At 38.2% G+C, this 16,880-nt stretch overlaps 1 protein-coding gene across 1 annotated transcript in view; it reads left to right on the forward strand.

Moving 5' to 3' along the window:
- Positions 1–3,677: 3,677 nt before the first annotated feature.
- Positions 3,678–16,880, forward strand: part of TRPC7 (transient receptor potential cation channel subfamily C member 7) — a 69,881-nt gene continuing 56,678 nt past the window's right edge. The window contains exon 1 of the mRNA XM_010166677.1: positions 3,678–4,448. Coding sequence (XP_010164979.1) covers positions 3,696–4,448 — 753 coding nt within the window. The 5' untranslated portion in view covers positions 3,678–3,695. The remainder of the gene's footprint in view (positions 4,449–16,880) is intronic.

The raw sequence follows: 16,880 nt of genomic DNA on the forward strand, positions 1-16,880 counted from the left end.
CATAATTCAGTGCTCAGGTCAAAAGTAATTAGGACTTTCTTTTCAGACAGGAGTTCATAGCTGAGTATTTCTTGTGAAATTATTGAAAGTTAAAAGTATAATTTTTTATTCATCTGTTCTCTATAAAGATGATAAAGTACAATAGCAGAGATACTGGTCTTCTCCGATTGTGAGCAAGACTAGGGGTCATAATTCATCTGAGGTGAAGCCTTCTGAATTATGGTGCTCTTGACCTCACCTGAAGGCAGTGGAGATCAACTCTGTGCTGTAGGGACATCCCTGATGAACATTTACTGTAAGACAAATGTTGTACAGTAATTATCTTTTCAGAGGGCAGGTTTGCTTTTCTGGTTCCTGTTTTTCTGTTGCTAGAAACAGTTTATGAAACCAGGGCTCTCTCTGAATTGAAGAAAGTGAAATGAAGGTCCTTTTTTTTTTGGCATGTTATTACATGTACAATAAATCAGAGTGAATTAGCTTGAGGCCAAATTCTAACCTCCTTTCTTAGGCAAAAATCTTAGAACTGGGCAAATGGTAATATTTTATGTAGTTTTATGTTTGATTTGGGTATAATTGTAAGATTATCTGTCCCATTTACATGGATTCTCATCTAGAGGTAATAATATATCAGGAGAGAAATGCTTTCTAAGAAAAAAAAGACAAATTATCAAGAATTATACTTGGACACCAGGAAAATATCTAATCGATTCCTCACTGCTGGAAATGTTCCATATTTCTGAACTGCTTCCAGTACTGACCATTAAATATTACAACAAATGTAAGGTTGCCAAATATCTTACCATACCATTCATATTTTTAGAACATAAAAATATATGGGTTTTGAACATCAGAAAAGCTCAGTGGAATTCCTCCAGCTTGAAGCAGTTATTGCAATTATCTGCCCTAAAATATTTAGGCGTGTGCAATCCTGCCACACTCATGGGTCATCACTGAGCAGCTACTGGAGGTGGATCAGTTTCCACTTGATTCCAGCTACAGCTGCTTAAGACATCACCAGCTCATCCTTTCAGGTTGCTTAACGTTTTAAGAAGTTTAATTTAACATCCAAGAAATCCCAAGACTGTAATTGTGTAAAGTGTTTTCTGTCACTATAAGTCCCCATTTAACAAAGTCACACTTCAGAAGTGTTTCTTTGTATGTGTAGTCCTCACATGAACTCAGTAAGACTCCAGTGCAGGTTTAAAACTTCAGTGTTGTCCTGAATAGCTAAGGACGTGGGCTTCACTTTAGATAAGCACTTTTGCATATGGTTAATATTTCATTTTAAGCACGTTAGTCCTCTTGGCCTCACCGGGACTGCTTCTGAGATGAAAGCTAATTGCTAGGGACATGGTGTGTGTGTGCGTGCACATGCATATGTGTTTGCAAAATTTGGAATCCACTGAAATCAATGGAACTTGCACTGTTGACTTCAAAGGGGCCCCAGTTTTACCCCAGGCATTTTGCTGCTTTAGAGACCTCTGTCTCCCTGTCAGTGTTAAATATGTTAATAGTATATTTTTTTAGCTGTTATTGTTTTATCTTATAGGAAATATCATGCAGTCTTGCAAATTAATTTACTTAATCGTATGTACTTCATTGTTATTATGTCCCTCACCTCAGTGTGCTTCTTCAACTTTCAACCACACTGGAAGGGATTAGTTTTAAGATTGATATAGTGCTTTATCTCTCAGCTGAGCATGGGATCATATGTTCAGTTTCTTCCAGCTTTTATTAAGTTGTTAAACTGATGCATCAAAGCTTAGGGGGAGTGATTCTTAAATATGAATCTTGTTTTCTACTTTGTATGGTCACAAAATCACTTTCTTAGGATTTGTTTAAATTTTAATGTAGCTGTTAAAAATTTGCTCTAAAATTTGTTTAAAAGGATTTGTTTAAATTTTAATGTAACTGTTAAAAATTTGCTCTAAAATTTGTTTAAAACTCTTCAGTACTAGCTTTCTGTTGTAGATCAGTAAAAAAGTGATGAATTGAAATCATAGATGTATATATATAAATATATTAGTTCCATAAGAACAGATACCTTGAGAATTTCTTTGTCCTGGCACTTGAAATGTTTTGGGTATTTCTGATACCATCTGTGTTTTCCCAGGTTTTTGCTTGATTGCCTTACCCTTCTCTTCTCCCAAAGAACATATTATTGAAGACAATATATCTACTCCACTTTGTCTCCTGTCACCTTTCTCTTTCACCATTCACAACACTTTAAAACTCTAGTAGTATTTTTTCAGAGCAACACACGAACTTTTCATTGACTGAAGGTCAAAACTGACTTGGAGAACAGATGGAGCGTGGAAAGTTGAACCTTTGCCACCCACTGAGCGTTAACACCTGCTTATTTGTTACATCTGCCCACTACAGCTTAGAAGCTCCTGCAAATTTTACCCAAGTGATTTAGGACCTGCTATTGGACTGAGTGCAAATGCTTTTTGTGAAAGAGGTGTTATTTTTACCTTTTTATGCAGGCTGCACATTCTGTGGGTTTAGGATGGCAATTAACTCCACGTGTTTAGACTCTAAAAGAGGGACTATGATTTTGTTGAGATGTTACTGCAGTAAAATGAAAATAAAAAAAACCCCAACTCAACATCGAGATGGCACTGAATGTGAAGTGTAAATGTTTCAAGAAGACACATAGATTTAGGATTACAGTTAATTTTGTACAATGAGGTGTTTACTTCCCTTCAGCCCAGTTGCACGTAGCATAGTTTTCCTTGGAGTTTCCAGAGAAGGTAAAATAAGACCAGTTTGTCTCCAGCTCACCAACTCCACGTGAAGGCACTTCAGCCACATAATCAGTGGGGGAACTAATGACCCTTTCTGATCTGCCCTCTGTTTGTAGTCAGATGCCTGCATTCTTGTCTTTCTGCAGTAGCCCTCTGAAAGATACCGGAGAGTGATGTCACTCTAAATCAGGAGACATCCCTGTGCTTTTCAAGACTGATCCCTGGATTTGGGTACTTGTATTTAGAGCAGCTGCCAACTGTATTTCAGTGAGAAAAATTAGGCAGTCATTTCATTAAACTGCTCTAGATCAGGTAACAGAAAAGTGGTATTATATAGCACGAAAAGAGCAGTGAATGAATAGGTGGTTTGCTTGTACCAGCTGAATCTCAGCAGAATATGTAATATATTTATCCTTGTGACTGTGTGTTTAAGATTAGAAGCATGCTTTTTAACTTTATGGAACATAGTTTATTGGCCTGATCCAAGGTCTATTGATATATGGAGTCATGCTAATTTTCTTTAGCTTGCCTTGGGCCCTCAAGGATAAAACTCAAGAAAAGTAATTAGGAGAAGTGTTATGTTGTGGATATCATTCCTAAATACTGTATAATGAAGTTCTAAACAATAAAAATGGGAAAAAATGTGTTCACACATTTTTGTGGTTATTTCTCAGGTTAAGAATATGCTCCATACCCTTGTTGCAATCCAGAAGAGTGTACAACAACAAAGAGAACTTGTTTGTTGTTCAGAAAACTATTTTTCTTTATTCCACATGTGTCCTAAAACATTTTAAGCAGTTGGCCCAGATCATCAAAAGCTAGCAAAGTCTGATCATAATGAGACATTTCTAACCTTATTGCAGGTTATGTGAGATTATGAATCTCCAAGAATATAACCAACTTTCCTTTCTGTTTTTCTGCAGGTTGAGAAACAACAATTCTAAAAACATGCATCGAAGGCACACAACCCTTCGGGAGAAGGGCCGGAGACAGGCCATCCGGGGCCCAGCCTACATGTTCAATGAGAAAGGCACCAGCCTGACTGCAGAAGAGGAACGCTTTCTCGATTCTGCAGAATATGGCAACATACCCGTTGTGCGAAAAATGCTGGAGGAATCCAAAACCTTGAACTTTAACTGCGTCGATTATATGGGACAAAATGCCCTACAGTTAGCTGTTGGGAATGAGCACCTGGAAGTGACAGAGCTCCTCCTCAAAAAGGAGAATCTCGCTCGAGTTGGAGATGCGCTTTTGTTAGCGATCAGCAAAGGATATGTGCGCATTGTAGAAGCAATATTGAACCACCCAGCCTTTGCACAAGGCCAGCGTCTCACACTCAGCCCCCTCGAACAGGAACTGAGAGATGATGACTTTTACGCCTATGATGAAGATGGAACTCGGTTCTCCCATGACATTACCCCTATCATACTTGCTGCCCACTGCCAGGAGTATGAAATTGTTCACATCTTACTCCTAAAAGGCGCGCGGATTGAGAGGCCTCATGACTATTTTTGCAAGTGCAATGAATGTCTTGAGAAGCAGAGGAAAGATTCCTTTAGTCACTCTCGATCGAGAATGAATGCCTACAAAGGATTAGCCAGTGCTGCTTATTTGTCTCTTTCCAGTGAAGACCCTGTCCTTACTGCTCTAGAGCTAAGCAATGAACTGGCCAGACTAGCCAACATTGAAACTGAATTTAAGGTAATTTACCGCTGTGCCTTTTTCCTTGGGCTGAATGTGTTCAGGGTGCTGTTTGATCAAGTCTTGGTTTGCCATTTGAGAGGGTGGGGAGGAAACAGAAGCTACAGAAACCACCAGACGTGTTAACTGCATGTAGATTCAGATCGCTGGGTGTTCCCAGTTGATAAATATTTGGAACTAAATACTGCATATTATAGCAAAGCCATCCTTACTTTTATGTTGTGCATTGTGATTGCTTAGAATCTCTAGTTTGCAGCAGGAAAAAAAAAAATAGATTATTACAAAAATGGAGACTCATTTTTTATAAGAAAGGTAAGTCTATTTAATTGAGTGATCTATTTTAGAGACAGAGCTCTAGAGGTTGGTTTAATGGATAAAGAATCCAGTACGTCTAATTCTCTTACAATGATAAAAAGGTATAAATTAAGCAATTTTGTTCTCTGTAAAATAATTAAAATTCCATTGCATCTTAATGGTTTAGTACTGCATCTGTATATGATGAATTTCATTAAAAAGGAAGGGAATGATCAAGAGATTGCTATGAAGTTTATCATCATGCCAAACATAAATGGAACTTGCAGAACTCTCTTACAAGTTATTCAAGATTTCCATTATCATAACGAGTTCATAAATGTCCAATGTAATTTGAATTATTTTTCTAAGTCATTTACATGACATAAATAGCATTGTCTCCCTTTCTAAAATAAATTAGTCATGAAAAAAATGCATTTTCAGTGGCTCAGTCATCAACATAAGACTGTTTTCTGATTTATGACTATTGCTCAGCTACAATCACGATCAATGACACTGGGATAATAAAATCTATATTGTGAGTAAACTGGGGTAGGATGTCTGCCAGGTATCCATTCTTTTTAATTTAAAACTATTCAAGTGTTCAAGCATCCATTTCAGGATTTGTAACTCTACTCTCTCTGATTTAAAAGTGACAAGAAAACACGTTCTAAAGATGTTGCCTTTGAAATTCTGTAGTAAGTCTCTAATGGGAAAAAAATACCCAAACCACTGAGATCTTTTGGCAATTAAAATAAGGGCAAAATCTTGCAAACTCTTTTTACCCATGTGAATCAGAATTGGAAGGACTTAACAATTTCAAAGGGAGTTTTTACTTGCATGGATTTCAGTCCTAGTAAAGCAACCTCACTGGGTTCGGTGAATCTGGCTGCTTGAGTGAGAGTCACTCTGGTGTGAAAGCACTGGGGGCTGACACCCACAGTGAACATTAATATCTTATTAATGTTCCACCTTCTTTGCAGTAGAAAAATATATATTTTGTGGAGCATGAGCCACCTCAGTATTGCATGCCTGTCAGTCCTGATAAGCGTCTTGCTGCAGAAAAGTAAATCTATTTCTACCAGAATCCCTCTTTTTGTTCATTGAGCTGCCAGCACGGTCCGGACTGGCACTGGCAGGTACATGAATCCTCCAGGAGCAAACAAGCAATCAAACGTTAAATAGTTTCATGGTACTTATATCTCCCCAGCACTGGCAAATGAATGAGAATAAATCAATACAGGAAAATCATTAGAAACCCTTTGCCAAATTCCTGCATTTCCAGGAAAGCTTTCCAATTTCTTTGCCTTATTGGAAGGTTCTGCACAACACACTTCTGTGTATGTTAGTGAAGCACCTCAGATGTACCCATACCACTAGCTTACTTCAAAGTTGTCATATTCCTTTAATATATTAATACTTCCAGAAATAAGAAACGTCTCAGGATTATAATGTATTCACTCTGTAGAAAAAAAAAAAAAAATCAGATGTATGTATTTATGCAAAAATATTTAGTCTTATTAACATAATCAGTGTGATGTGGAACAGGGTATTAATAAAACAGTAGGATTTTTTTTTTCCCAGAACATGACGTTTTGAGAATTTATTTCTAGAAAAGAATGTGATTGCTGAAAACGTATTTAAAAGCCCACAAATTATGAAAATTTGTGAAATCAGAAAAGCTCCAGAGGACTCTTTTTTTTGTTCCTTAAAATAATACTTTCCTAAACTTTTACATTTTTATTGCTAAAGTTCTGTAATTAAAATTGGTACTCAACAGATTTATAAAATTATCACTTGGGATTACTTCAGAATAATTATTTATATGCAGCCTTAGCAATACAGTTTTCAGGAGGCACAAAAAGTCCTTGAAACAGAAGGACACAAGTAAGATTTTAATAATGTAGGTGGACAAATATTAATTAAGCATTAGAAAACCTACCTCTGAAGAACCTCCTAGCACGAGCTAATTAAAACATAAATGCAGTGCCTCTCACCTGCTGCTTGCTGCCCTAAATCTCTTATGCAATAACACCATTCAGCACATCAGACTGAGGAGCCAGTACATGCACTATGTTTTTAGAGAACATAACACTTTTTAGGTGAGTTATATCTTTGTACAAATGTGAAAGGCAAAACAAAAGAGCCACAGGAAGCAGCGGCAGAAGCTGGGTCCCTTGTTATCACCCTAAATTGCTAAGAGTCAGTCATACATTGCAGTTCTTCAGAAATGTCTTTGCATAAGCATCTCACAGCATGAAGTAGTGTAGGAGGTGGAAATGGGAGTCTGGATGTATGGTAGATCACACTGCTGGCCTCTAGCAGCCTTTCTGTTGAGCAGTCAATAGCTCTTTAATAGCAAGAGTAGATGTTCTGGCCATCAGTCTAGAGTGGAGATACTGCCCTATTGAACTGCTTTCTTGATGTGTTGATTTTGGCTCAAAAGCAAGGTCAAGGCAGTCAGCTGCTGTGTGGCTTCCCACATGCTGAAGAGAATAATAAAAATGGAGGTTTGGAGCTGGAAGAAAGAGGGAAGCTGTGAGAGCTGATGAACGTGGATGATTTTACTGGAGCAGGCACTCTATTGGGGTAAATCAGTGCTTTTTCACTGATAGATGAGGCCACAGAAGATGAGGAACTGTCCCAATATTTAGAACAAACATATAGTTTGGGTCAATGTTGTTGTGCCATTATTTCAAGCAAATGTCAGCTTTTGCAGTGCTTATTGATAAGGGGGGGGGACATAATAATGTTACATTCACAAAGAAATAATTTAAATTTTTTCCCTTCAATTATTCAGTGTCAAAGTCTTGCAAAAAAAAATAATCTTATTAGTAGGAGCAAATGAATTGCTTTGAGAGATGTAAAAGATGAAAAATATTGAACTGGTTAGTTCTACTGAAAATTAGCCTAGAAACGGGATGGATTTGAAATCCCTCAGGGGTGGATTCTTGATGTTTCAGCAGAGAAGTACATGTCAGGGTCACTGTGCAAGTTTGCAGGTCCTTATGCAACAACAACCTTCCAGAGTGGAGGAAGCCCAAGTTGAAAAAAAAAAATAATCTTAACTCACTGCTTTGCCATTTTTGTATATCCCATTTGAAAGCTCAGAATTAAGAACCAGCTCATGACTTTCTCCTTCTTTTCAGTTTTCATTTTTTGTTTTAATAAAAATAAAAAATCACTGTCTACTGGAGCAAGGGAAATACATATCAGGGACCTGGTTTAGTCCACTGGATTAGGCCCTTGGTCTGTATTGCCCTTGGAAAGAGAGAGAAAGAGAGGGGAGCCTTCCTCCTTTTGGGGTCTAGAGGGATCCTAGCTCTGCTAGGCTGAAGTTATTTGTTTTCTCCCTCAAAACAGCTTCATATTTTAATCACTGGCCTCATGGCTGATTTACACTCTTCAAGGAAAACTCTAAAGCACAATAATTTTGTCCTATATTTCTGTTTGAATTTTAATTTTAATTTTTAATTAAAATAATACCCTCAGTTTCCCACCCAGTTGTGCCAACAGTCTGCAGAAGCACGGTCACTGATCGTAGAATCATCAAATGATTTGGGTTGGAAGGGACCTTTCAAGGGCATCTAGTCCAACCCCTCTGCTGTGAACAGGGACATCTTCAACCAGGTCAGGTTACTCAGAGCCCCATCCAACCTGACCTTGAGTGTTTCCAGGGATGGGGCTTCTACCACCTCTCTGGGAAGCCTGTGCCAGTGTTTCAACACTTTCATCATAAAAAATTTCTTCCTTGCATTCATCTTGGTATTTAGGCAAAGTATAGCTTAATATCTCTTAATCAGTTTGTATATATCTCATATTGTGTGAAGATATTTTACAGCTTCTAAGTAGAGCTGACTATAAAAATAGAAGTTAAACACCTGAAGCTACTGGGCCTTGCAGTGCTTTTCCTCAAATTGAAAAAAATCTGTGTACCCTCCCTTTTTTTTTTTCAAAGCTGGCAGACCCTGAGCCTGAGTCATAAAGAAAATAATCCTTCTCTCATCTACCATTATATTCTGTTTGTTTTGCTCATGCAAGTAAGCTTGATGTCACTTCCCGTGTGAATGACATGGCCAGGATTTGTCCATATTAATAATTCATCACCCATGAGCCAGGCTGATGACAATTGCTCTCCTCTTTGGTCCAGAGAAATCGATCTTTCTTGTGTCACCTTGGTGTGAAGCCATATGCAGATGTCTTCACCATTACCAGCTGTCCTCAGCCAGGTGACTCATTTCTAAGACTGGAATATTAAAATCAGAGTCAATGGAATCATTTTTATATGTCCACCGAACCCCTTAAGAGCTGACTTTTCTAGCAAACAGCTGGCAGGAAATGTCCTTGCAGCTGTCTTTAACAGCAGCATTAGGCTTAATATTACAATACATATCCTGGAAATGCAGAATAATAGCTCTGTTTACTCTTTTTTAAAGCTGTGACTGTGCATTCCTGTTTCTGGTGAGATCCCATTCAGCACCCAGGTCTGTTTTACAACCTTGCACGTTCTCAAATCAGACTGCATGCTTTGTGTATGTCAGGAAATGTCCTTGTGATGAAGACAATCAGCCAATTCATTCCATTTAGCAATCCAGACAAATTAAATTATAGAATTGCAAAGGAGGCTATGAAAAGATCTCACCAACCGTAAGTGGTAAATAAAATCTCAGCTCCTGTTGATTAAAATGTTACTGAAGGCATGATCAAAACCACCACCTGGAAGACATATGATGCTTGATCTTTGTTTATCAATCCTACCAACGTTGTCAGTTCAATTACTACAGCATAACAGGTTTTGTTTCTAAATTATATGCCTCTTACTATCACTTTTATTTTAACTTCTGTCCTTTATCTAAAAAAACCCACTGGGATCCAAAAGCAGACCCTAGCTGTGAGCCTGCTCTTGTGTGCAGGTGAGTGTCATGCCCAGGCTCAGCTGACTGATGGACTGCAACTGGCTGCTGTGCTATTTGTGGGGAGTGATAGCTTGTGTGGCAGCAAGTCAAGTGTGTAGATGCCTACAGAGATATGTCAGCTAGGAACTGTTGGTTGGTTCATTGGTGCTGCATAAATGTAAAACAGCTGAGGCTCAGGTCCTTAAATTCTCATGATGCTGAAAGAGTGGCAAAACAGCCCTGGAGACTCAATGACTTGTATCAGTTAGGGATGATCTGGCATTCCTACAGCACAGCTCTTACTCCAGTAAGTCAACTCCATCCATTTTTTACTGAAATATACATTGTTAACTTCACAGGATGTGTTTGGCCTAAACTTCTTAAGAGAAATGACCCTGTAAGTTTTCTCAGTATTTCTGGCTTTATCTCTGCAAATGAGAAGTCAGGACCAGATCCTACACTGTGAGGATCATGCTATTGCTGTTGCAAAGTAATAAATGCTGGTGTGTCTGGTTATATCTTGATGAGAAGCTGCAGATTTTTAGGATTTGTGGCCCTGCAACACTGAAGGAGACCTCCCAACCTTTTAATTTCTCAGGCCATCTGCAAGTGATGGGTATTGCTGAGGATAAATACCTCAGAGATAGTAAACTGCTTCCTTTCCCCACACTGATTACTAAACTTGGTGAACTTTGATTTCACAAAAGAAGTCAAACTCTTTAAATACAAAATAAGCAGAAGGGTTTATTTTAAAATTGTTAGGAAAATATATGTAGAGAAAATAAGATATAGAAATTATGTGAAGGTCTAAGAAAACTTGGAAAGATGAGCTGTCTGCAAAAGTTTAGCTCTACAGTCTCAACTGGGAAACATTTTGTTATGAAAAAAATATGCTGCATGGAGTTAAAAAAAATATTGTTAGACTCTTCATTTTTGAAATGAGTGATAAATAAATCAGAAAGGGTGGAAATCATTGGGAAGCAAAATAGTAGGAAGGGAGATATTTGGTGAGAATGGAGGATAACGGTGAACTTGGAAAGAGAAAGATTCTTGAAATCCATCAGATTATAAACCAGTAAGACTGCACTCAGAAACTCTACTTCCTACCCAAACCAAACAAACTCTTACACTCGTTTGCTCTTGGGACTGACTGACTGGAGATAGCCTCTGAAACTCATCTTATTAAATTGTAGTGGGAACCTCCCTAATTAGCCTCCTGAACACTCGTGTAAGTCAATCACTTATTTTTTCTGCTCTGACCCATTCTTCCTTGAGTGATTCTTTTATCCCTTCATAATCTCTTTTCTCAACATAGCAGACATCTTGCTTCTGATATGTTTGGGAACATCTTTTATGCATCATATTTATTATTTCAGCAAGATGTTCTTTGAGGCTTTAGTGTTTTTATCTGGCCTTACTTCAGGTTTTCATTTAATTTTCCAGAGTTTCTGTTTTTTTTTCTATTTTTTTTCTCCCAGACAGGACTTGTCCTTTTTTTAAAAAGCTGTCTTTTTACTTTTTTCTTTTTTTTTTTTTTTCTGTTTGACTTTGCTGGGTTTTAGGTGTGGTTTGGTGGGTTTTTAGCCTTAAAAAAGAACTATATGTTCTTTTTACCCCTGCTTCTCCCCTAGAAGACAATTTTCTCTACTGCCTTGAAAACTTGTGTGTTTAGAAGTTACAGTTATTTTTTTTTCCAATTTTCACTTGTGCAAATCAAACACATAAGCAGGTACAACCAATTACCCAACTCATAATACAGAAAAGAATCAAGTCTCAGTAAAGCAGGAAAACAAATTTCTTATTATTAAAATTTCCACTTATTGTTGGAACAAAATAGGTATTAAAATAAGAAAGGAAATTAAAAACGATCGTGGAAATAACTTGGGAGAAGGAAAATATATTTAAGCCTTGTAGTGAAATTTGTGTTTGGCTCACTGAGCAGGACTCCCTTTGCACATGAGGAACTCAGTCTCCAGGCTGTTCTTTTACAGAGACAAATCCACTAATAATAGATGCTACACTGGACTTGTCTTGAGAGCTAAATTAACTAATTGCAGATATGTTTTGCATGGATGTGTAGGAGAGATTGTGGCAAATGGATGTAGAGAACACTCCTGACCTTAAAAAATAATAAATAAATTGTCTCTTGTATTGTTCTCTTTAAATGTTTATAAATTAAGAAATATCCTCTATATTTTGAGAGCTGTTATTGCAAGTGCTCTTTCTATGTCTGTTCTGTGATTAAATAATTTTCTGCCTGGCACATCGCCCAAGCAAAATGATTTTAAAATGTTACAGGAGAAGAAAATTTCCACAGCTTTTCAGAGTGGTTTAGAACTGATGCCAAAGCTGTGATGCCTGGAGGTGTCTTGAAAAAAAATAATAAAAATATTTGTATCAGCAAATGTGAAGGTATGTTAACATCTGTCTATGTCTATTCGCAGTAAAGCAGAGTAGTAGATGCTGTGATTCATAGTGAAAGGTAGAACTCGGCCATCTACAACCCCCATCTGCACCTGGAAAAAATAAGACCATTATTTATGAAAGTTGTAACTCTAGCAACAGCACTAGCCATTGAGTAGTCACATAAAATTGGATCCTGGCCACTGCCTACAAGGTCATTTAACCTATTTTATGGAGGATTGAGTGACATTGTTGTTAAAATCTCCCCCAACTAACTTTGGTCAAGAAAGAAAACCTTTTTAAAAGCTGACAAAATACTTTCTGCAGGAAAATGTTCTCTTCACTTTCCCAGAGGAGCAAGCCCATGCCTCTCTTTTGAAAGTGTGGAGAGGAAAAAGGATCCTTTCAACACATCAAATCAGATACAATGCATCGGTGCAAGAAAATTTAATATTTTAATTAGTGCCTAAGGGGTTTTGTTCCCTTCAAAAAATTGTTTGGAGGAAAATTTTGGTATTTGGAGATGGCAAGACAAAATCAACCCTGGAAATATTTGAATCTCCCAGAGACTACAGTTGGGATACGTTTGTTTCCCTTGATGCTACTGCAAGTGAGACTTTTGGCAACACCAGTTTGCACACCATCAATGCAACATTTATTACCCTTTACAGCTCCTTGGGAAGTAATTTCTAGTCTTACTCAGATAAGGATGAAAAACATTGCAACTGCGACACTTATAGCTTACTGTTTCCGGTCTGATTGTGTGTAACAGCTCTAAAACTAGAGCAGGATTCCAGTTTTGGTGAGCAAAAGTCATGATCATAGAAATACACGATAATATGGAATCATTAACAGGAGACAACAGGTGGATTCAGGAACTAGGTGGGAAGAGGAGAGCGATGGAAATGGTTGGTATAATGAAGCAGCACAGCAGCTGCCTCACCACTGTCAAGCCTTTCAGAAGCATTTTCATGTAGATAAGCTTTAAACCAAACAATGTGACATTTTAGACAGGTAGAGAGATAAATGCCAAATCTGGAACCAGCTGGAATTGAGCATATTTCTGTTGCTTTAAGGTCATTTTGCTCCTGGGATTTCAGTGTTTCCTTACAAATAAGCAGCCAATCCTTCATCAAGAATGCATTTCTGCCAAGTTACAAAATCCCTGTTAATGGACGGGTCTTTAAGGGACCTGAAGGGCAGGAGGTGGTAAGGGTGGTGAGCAGAGTTAACTCCCTTACACATAAATAATCCTGGGAGTAATCTGTGGCAAAAGAGGGGGAAAACCCAGCAGTATTAATATGTTTGTTCCTCCCCTGACAGAAATGTCTGATATTAAATTTCTGAATCTGAAGTTTCAACACTCCAGTGCTGCACTGGGGCTCTTGGTGTGCTTTCTCTCTGCATAAATGTCTGGTGACTTTTGTTTTTCTTCTTCTTGTAGCCTGCTGTAGTGACAATATTAAATCCAGATTTTTCCATATAGTTTTTAAACCCCAGGTATGATGAGGAATTTAGAAATTAATTTTTGTTCTGTAAGGTGACTTTTCTAAATCACTCTGAACTGCCAAGGCCTAGTGACAACTAATTTTACTGAGTTATGATTTTCAGGAAATATATTTGTGTGTGTGACATCTTATCTAGAGTAACGTGGAACATATTGAATATATTCAGAAGAAAGGGGTTTAGAATTGACAGATCTCCTTTTCGTCCTCGAACCTGAACTTTTGATAGTGAATACAAGGGGAGAGTCATTTACCTTTGATACAGAAAATCCCTGAATATTTTGCAGCCAGGCTGAAGCATAATAAACTTTGTACATGTAAATCAGGAATGTAAAGTGTTTTGACTAAGTAGAAGGAAAAAAACAACTGATATTTTGAGATAATTTGTTGTGTGTGGAAGGGATTTGGAAGAAGGCAAGGTTAAATACAAGTTTATATTAGCTTAAAAGTTATTGTGACAGAAAAGCAAGTGAAATAAGGTTAAACTAAATTACTATAATGCCCATGTGTGTTGTGGAGTCATATACAGAACATATGGCTGAGTAAGTGTTGGTAGTTGGCTGCTGTGAAGATTTAAGTGGCATTTAACTGGCTTTTGGGAGCTCTTTAAATGAAAGTGATGCTGTGATACCTGTTCCTCACTCTGTTTCTGCTTCTGAGAGGCAAGGAGTTAAGAAAATGATTTGGTTTTAGAGATGTCTGATTTTAGGAATGAAGATGGTTTGCCTGCATTGTGTTAGTCTTTTGTGTGCAAGCACTGCTCCTCTACAACAGCTTTTTGAGTACAGATGCTTAGAAGAATGAATCTACCAGTTATGACTGTCACAAACCCAGCAGACAGGCAACAAATACTTTAGAAATACTTTTGAAATTGATTTAAATATAAAAACTTCTGCTTACCACAATGTTATTACTTTCACATTTTGTATTTTATAACAGCTTTAACATGGGAGAAAAGCCCCAGTAATTGACAAAATCACAGCTCATTTGACCATAATATCCTCTTTGGGTTTATTGAAACCATGATTTCATCCTTACCTGTGACTGGTGAACTAACTGGTGGGTCTGATCCAAGGCTGACCACTGCTCATGGATTCCTCTCTTTGTTCATGTGAGAAATAACGGATGACAGCTTAGATTAAGAGATCCATCACAGCAGTTGTACCAGTAGGTAGGCTTTATGCTTTACCACCACCTTTCCCAATGATCTGGGCTATCCCATGGAAATTTACCTTTGTCTCTCTAGTCTCTAAGCAATTAAGTGCAGACAAACTCCTCTGTACCACCTCTCACTGTTCTGCTGGTGTCCAAGCCCAGGTGCCAGGGGACTTTCTGCTTGGGCAGGCAGACAGAGGCTGCTGTGGCAGAGCTGAACCACCCGGGACTGTGCTTAGCAATCACCCTGGCTACTGCTCCAGAGAGGAACAGCTCACGTACCTCTGCCAGCTTTGCTGCCAGCTGTTAGTAGCACTGTCATAAATAGGGAGAATGGCTTGGCCAGTTGCCTGTGTTTAGTTAACAGTGACAGAGTGTTTTCCTTTCTCACCCACTGAGCGTGCAAGACAAAATGAGTTCTGGTATTCAAACTGGTGCACCTACTTGATGGTAATGCAGAGAGGGCTCCTGCCACCTGCAACTGGCTCTGTTGAAAGGAAAGACATGTTGGCCTTTTCCATCCTGGTCACTGGATCCTCTGCAGTGAGTACAGAGCTTGTATGACTTTGAGCTTGCCCTTACTGGAACACTCGTCATTCATCTTAGAGGGTTTTCTCAGAGCACTTACTGATACAAAATTACATAGAAATACAATTACCCTTCCTCCTCCTCTCAGCAATAAATGGTAGCAGGAGGGAGTATACTCTCAAGCACCAAAGACAAAGACATCTTTCAGAAAGATGAAATCAAATTATTAGTGGGGAATACAGACAGAAAATGACGCAATCACTATTGCAATATCAGTCCAATACAATATTGGTAAGCTTTGTGTTTAATAGATAACACCAAATGCCCAAGCATTCAGCTTATACCAGCATTGGGTTTTAGGGAATAGTAAGGAGCTGAGTGGTTTATTATGAGCAAGATGACTGGTTTCCAGAGATTGCTGCTCATTATTCAGGTTGGGCAAGGATATCTACTGGAACTACAAATGAGCATAATTAGGACTATTGCTCTGAATAGAATAATAATCCTGGATCAGCAGATGGGAGAACAGAGTCAGGTACATTTATGCAAGGCACTGTAGAGAATTAATATGGTATTAATGAGTGTAAATGAAGTAACACATTCTGAGGATCTCAAGTCCAATATTAAAGAGGATGCAGATGGGAAGTGATTTAGTTTATCCCTCATTGAGTTGTTAGTTGTTGTTATTGTAGATAATCATAATGAACTCATCCTCACTGCGTCTAGGCAGACTATCCACTGGATTGTGGATAAACAGGAATAGTATACAAACAATTTTACATTGCCACGAAATGGTGCTAGGTACTCTAGTGTCTATGTTTTTTTGGCATTTATACGATAAAAAATGGCAATTTCCTGGAATATTATTTGTTGGAGGGAACTTTACACCAGTGCAGCGTGGAAATTGCTCATTGCCAAGTGTGTCATTTCATTGTCACTATCCAAGCCCCAGGATTTGGACTCATTTCAGAACAGAGAAATGTAATTATACACTCTTTATATTCATATTTCTGCTTAAGAAGGTGCTGCAGCATCACTTCTAAGTCTTCTTAGAAAGAAGATGGTGTCCATATGGTCAAGAGTGCTCAGTGCCAGGACTCTGGAGCTGGGATCACATTTTTCCAAAATGCTCAATTGCTACTTAGGTGCTGTGCGGACCAGAATTTCATCCGTTCCGATGCTTGTGACTAGTTTTCCAAGGAGGAGTTGTTGTTGGACATTGAGAAGTGTGGTAGCTGGCTGTTTGAGATCTGGAGGACATACTGTTATTTTAGTTATGGATGTAAGTTGCATCCTGGCTGTCAATTAAGCCAGCATTCACTTGCAGGCTGGGTTTAGGAGCAGTCTTTCTCTTGATACACAGGTGCAGTTTGTAGCCAAAATTCCCATGAGAAGGGATCCGTGGCACCTTTGATCATATAAATGTGTTCCTCAAGCAAGCAGAAAGTGCCAAATTTAGCTCAGCTTAGGGGGAAAAATGTAGCTGTGTTAAGCAAACAATTGCTTTAAATTTAAGTGTATTTTTTTTTCCCTGTTTTTTCCCCATCCGGTTTTCAGAAAACAGAGGGGTTTCAAGCAGATAAGCCGAAAAGAGTCACACAATTGAAGGAGAGCAGCTAATGCATTAAGCATTCCATCTAAAATTATGTAGGAAA

Source organism: Antrostomus carolinensis, unplaced genomic scaffold, assembly GCF_000700745.2.
Source record: "Antrostomus carolinensis isolate BGI_N321 unplaced genomic scaffold, ASM70074v2 scaffold5064, whole genome shotgun sequence".
NCBI lineage: Eukaryota > Metazoa > Chordata > Aves > Caprimulgiformes > Caprimulgidae > Antrostomus > Antrostomus carolinensis.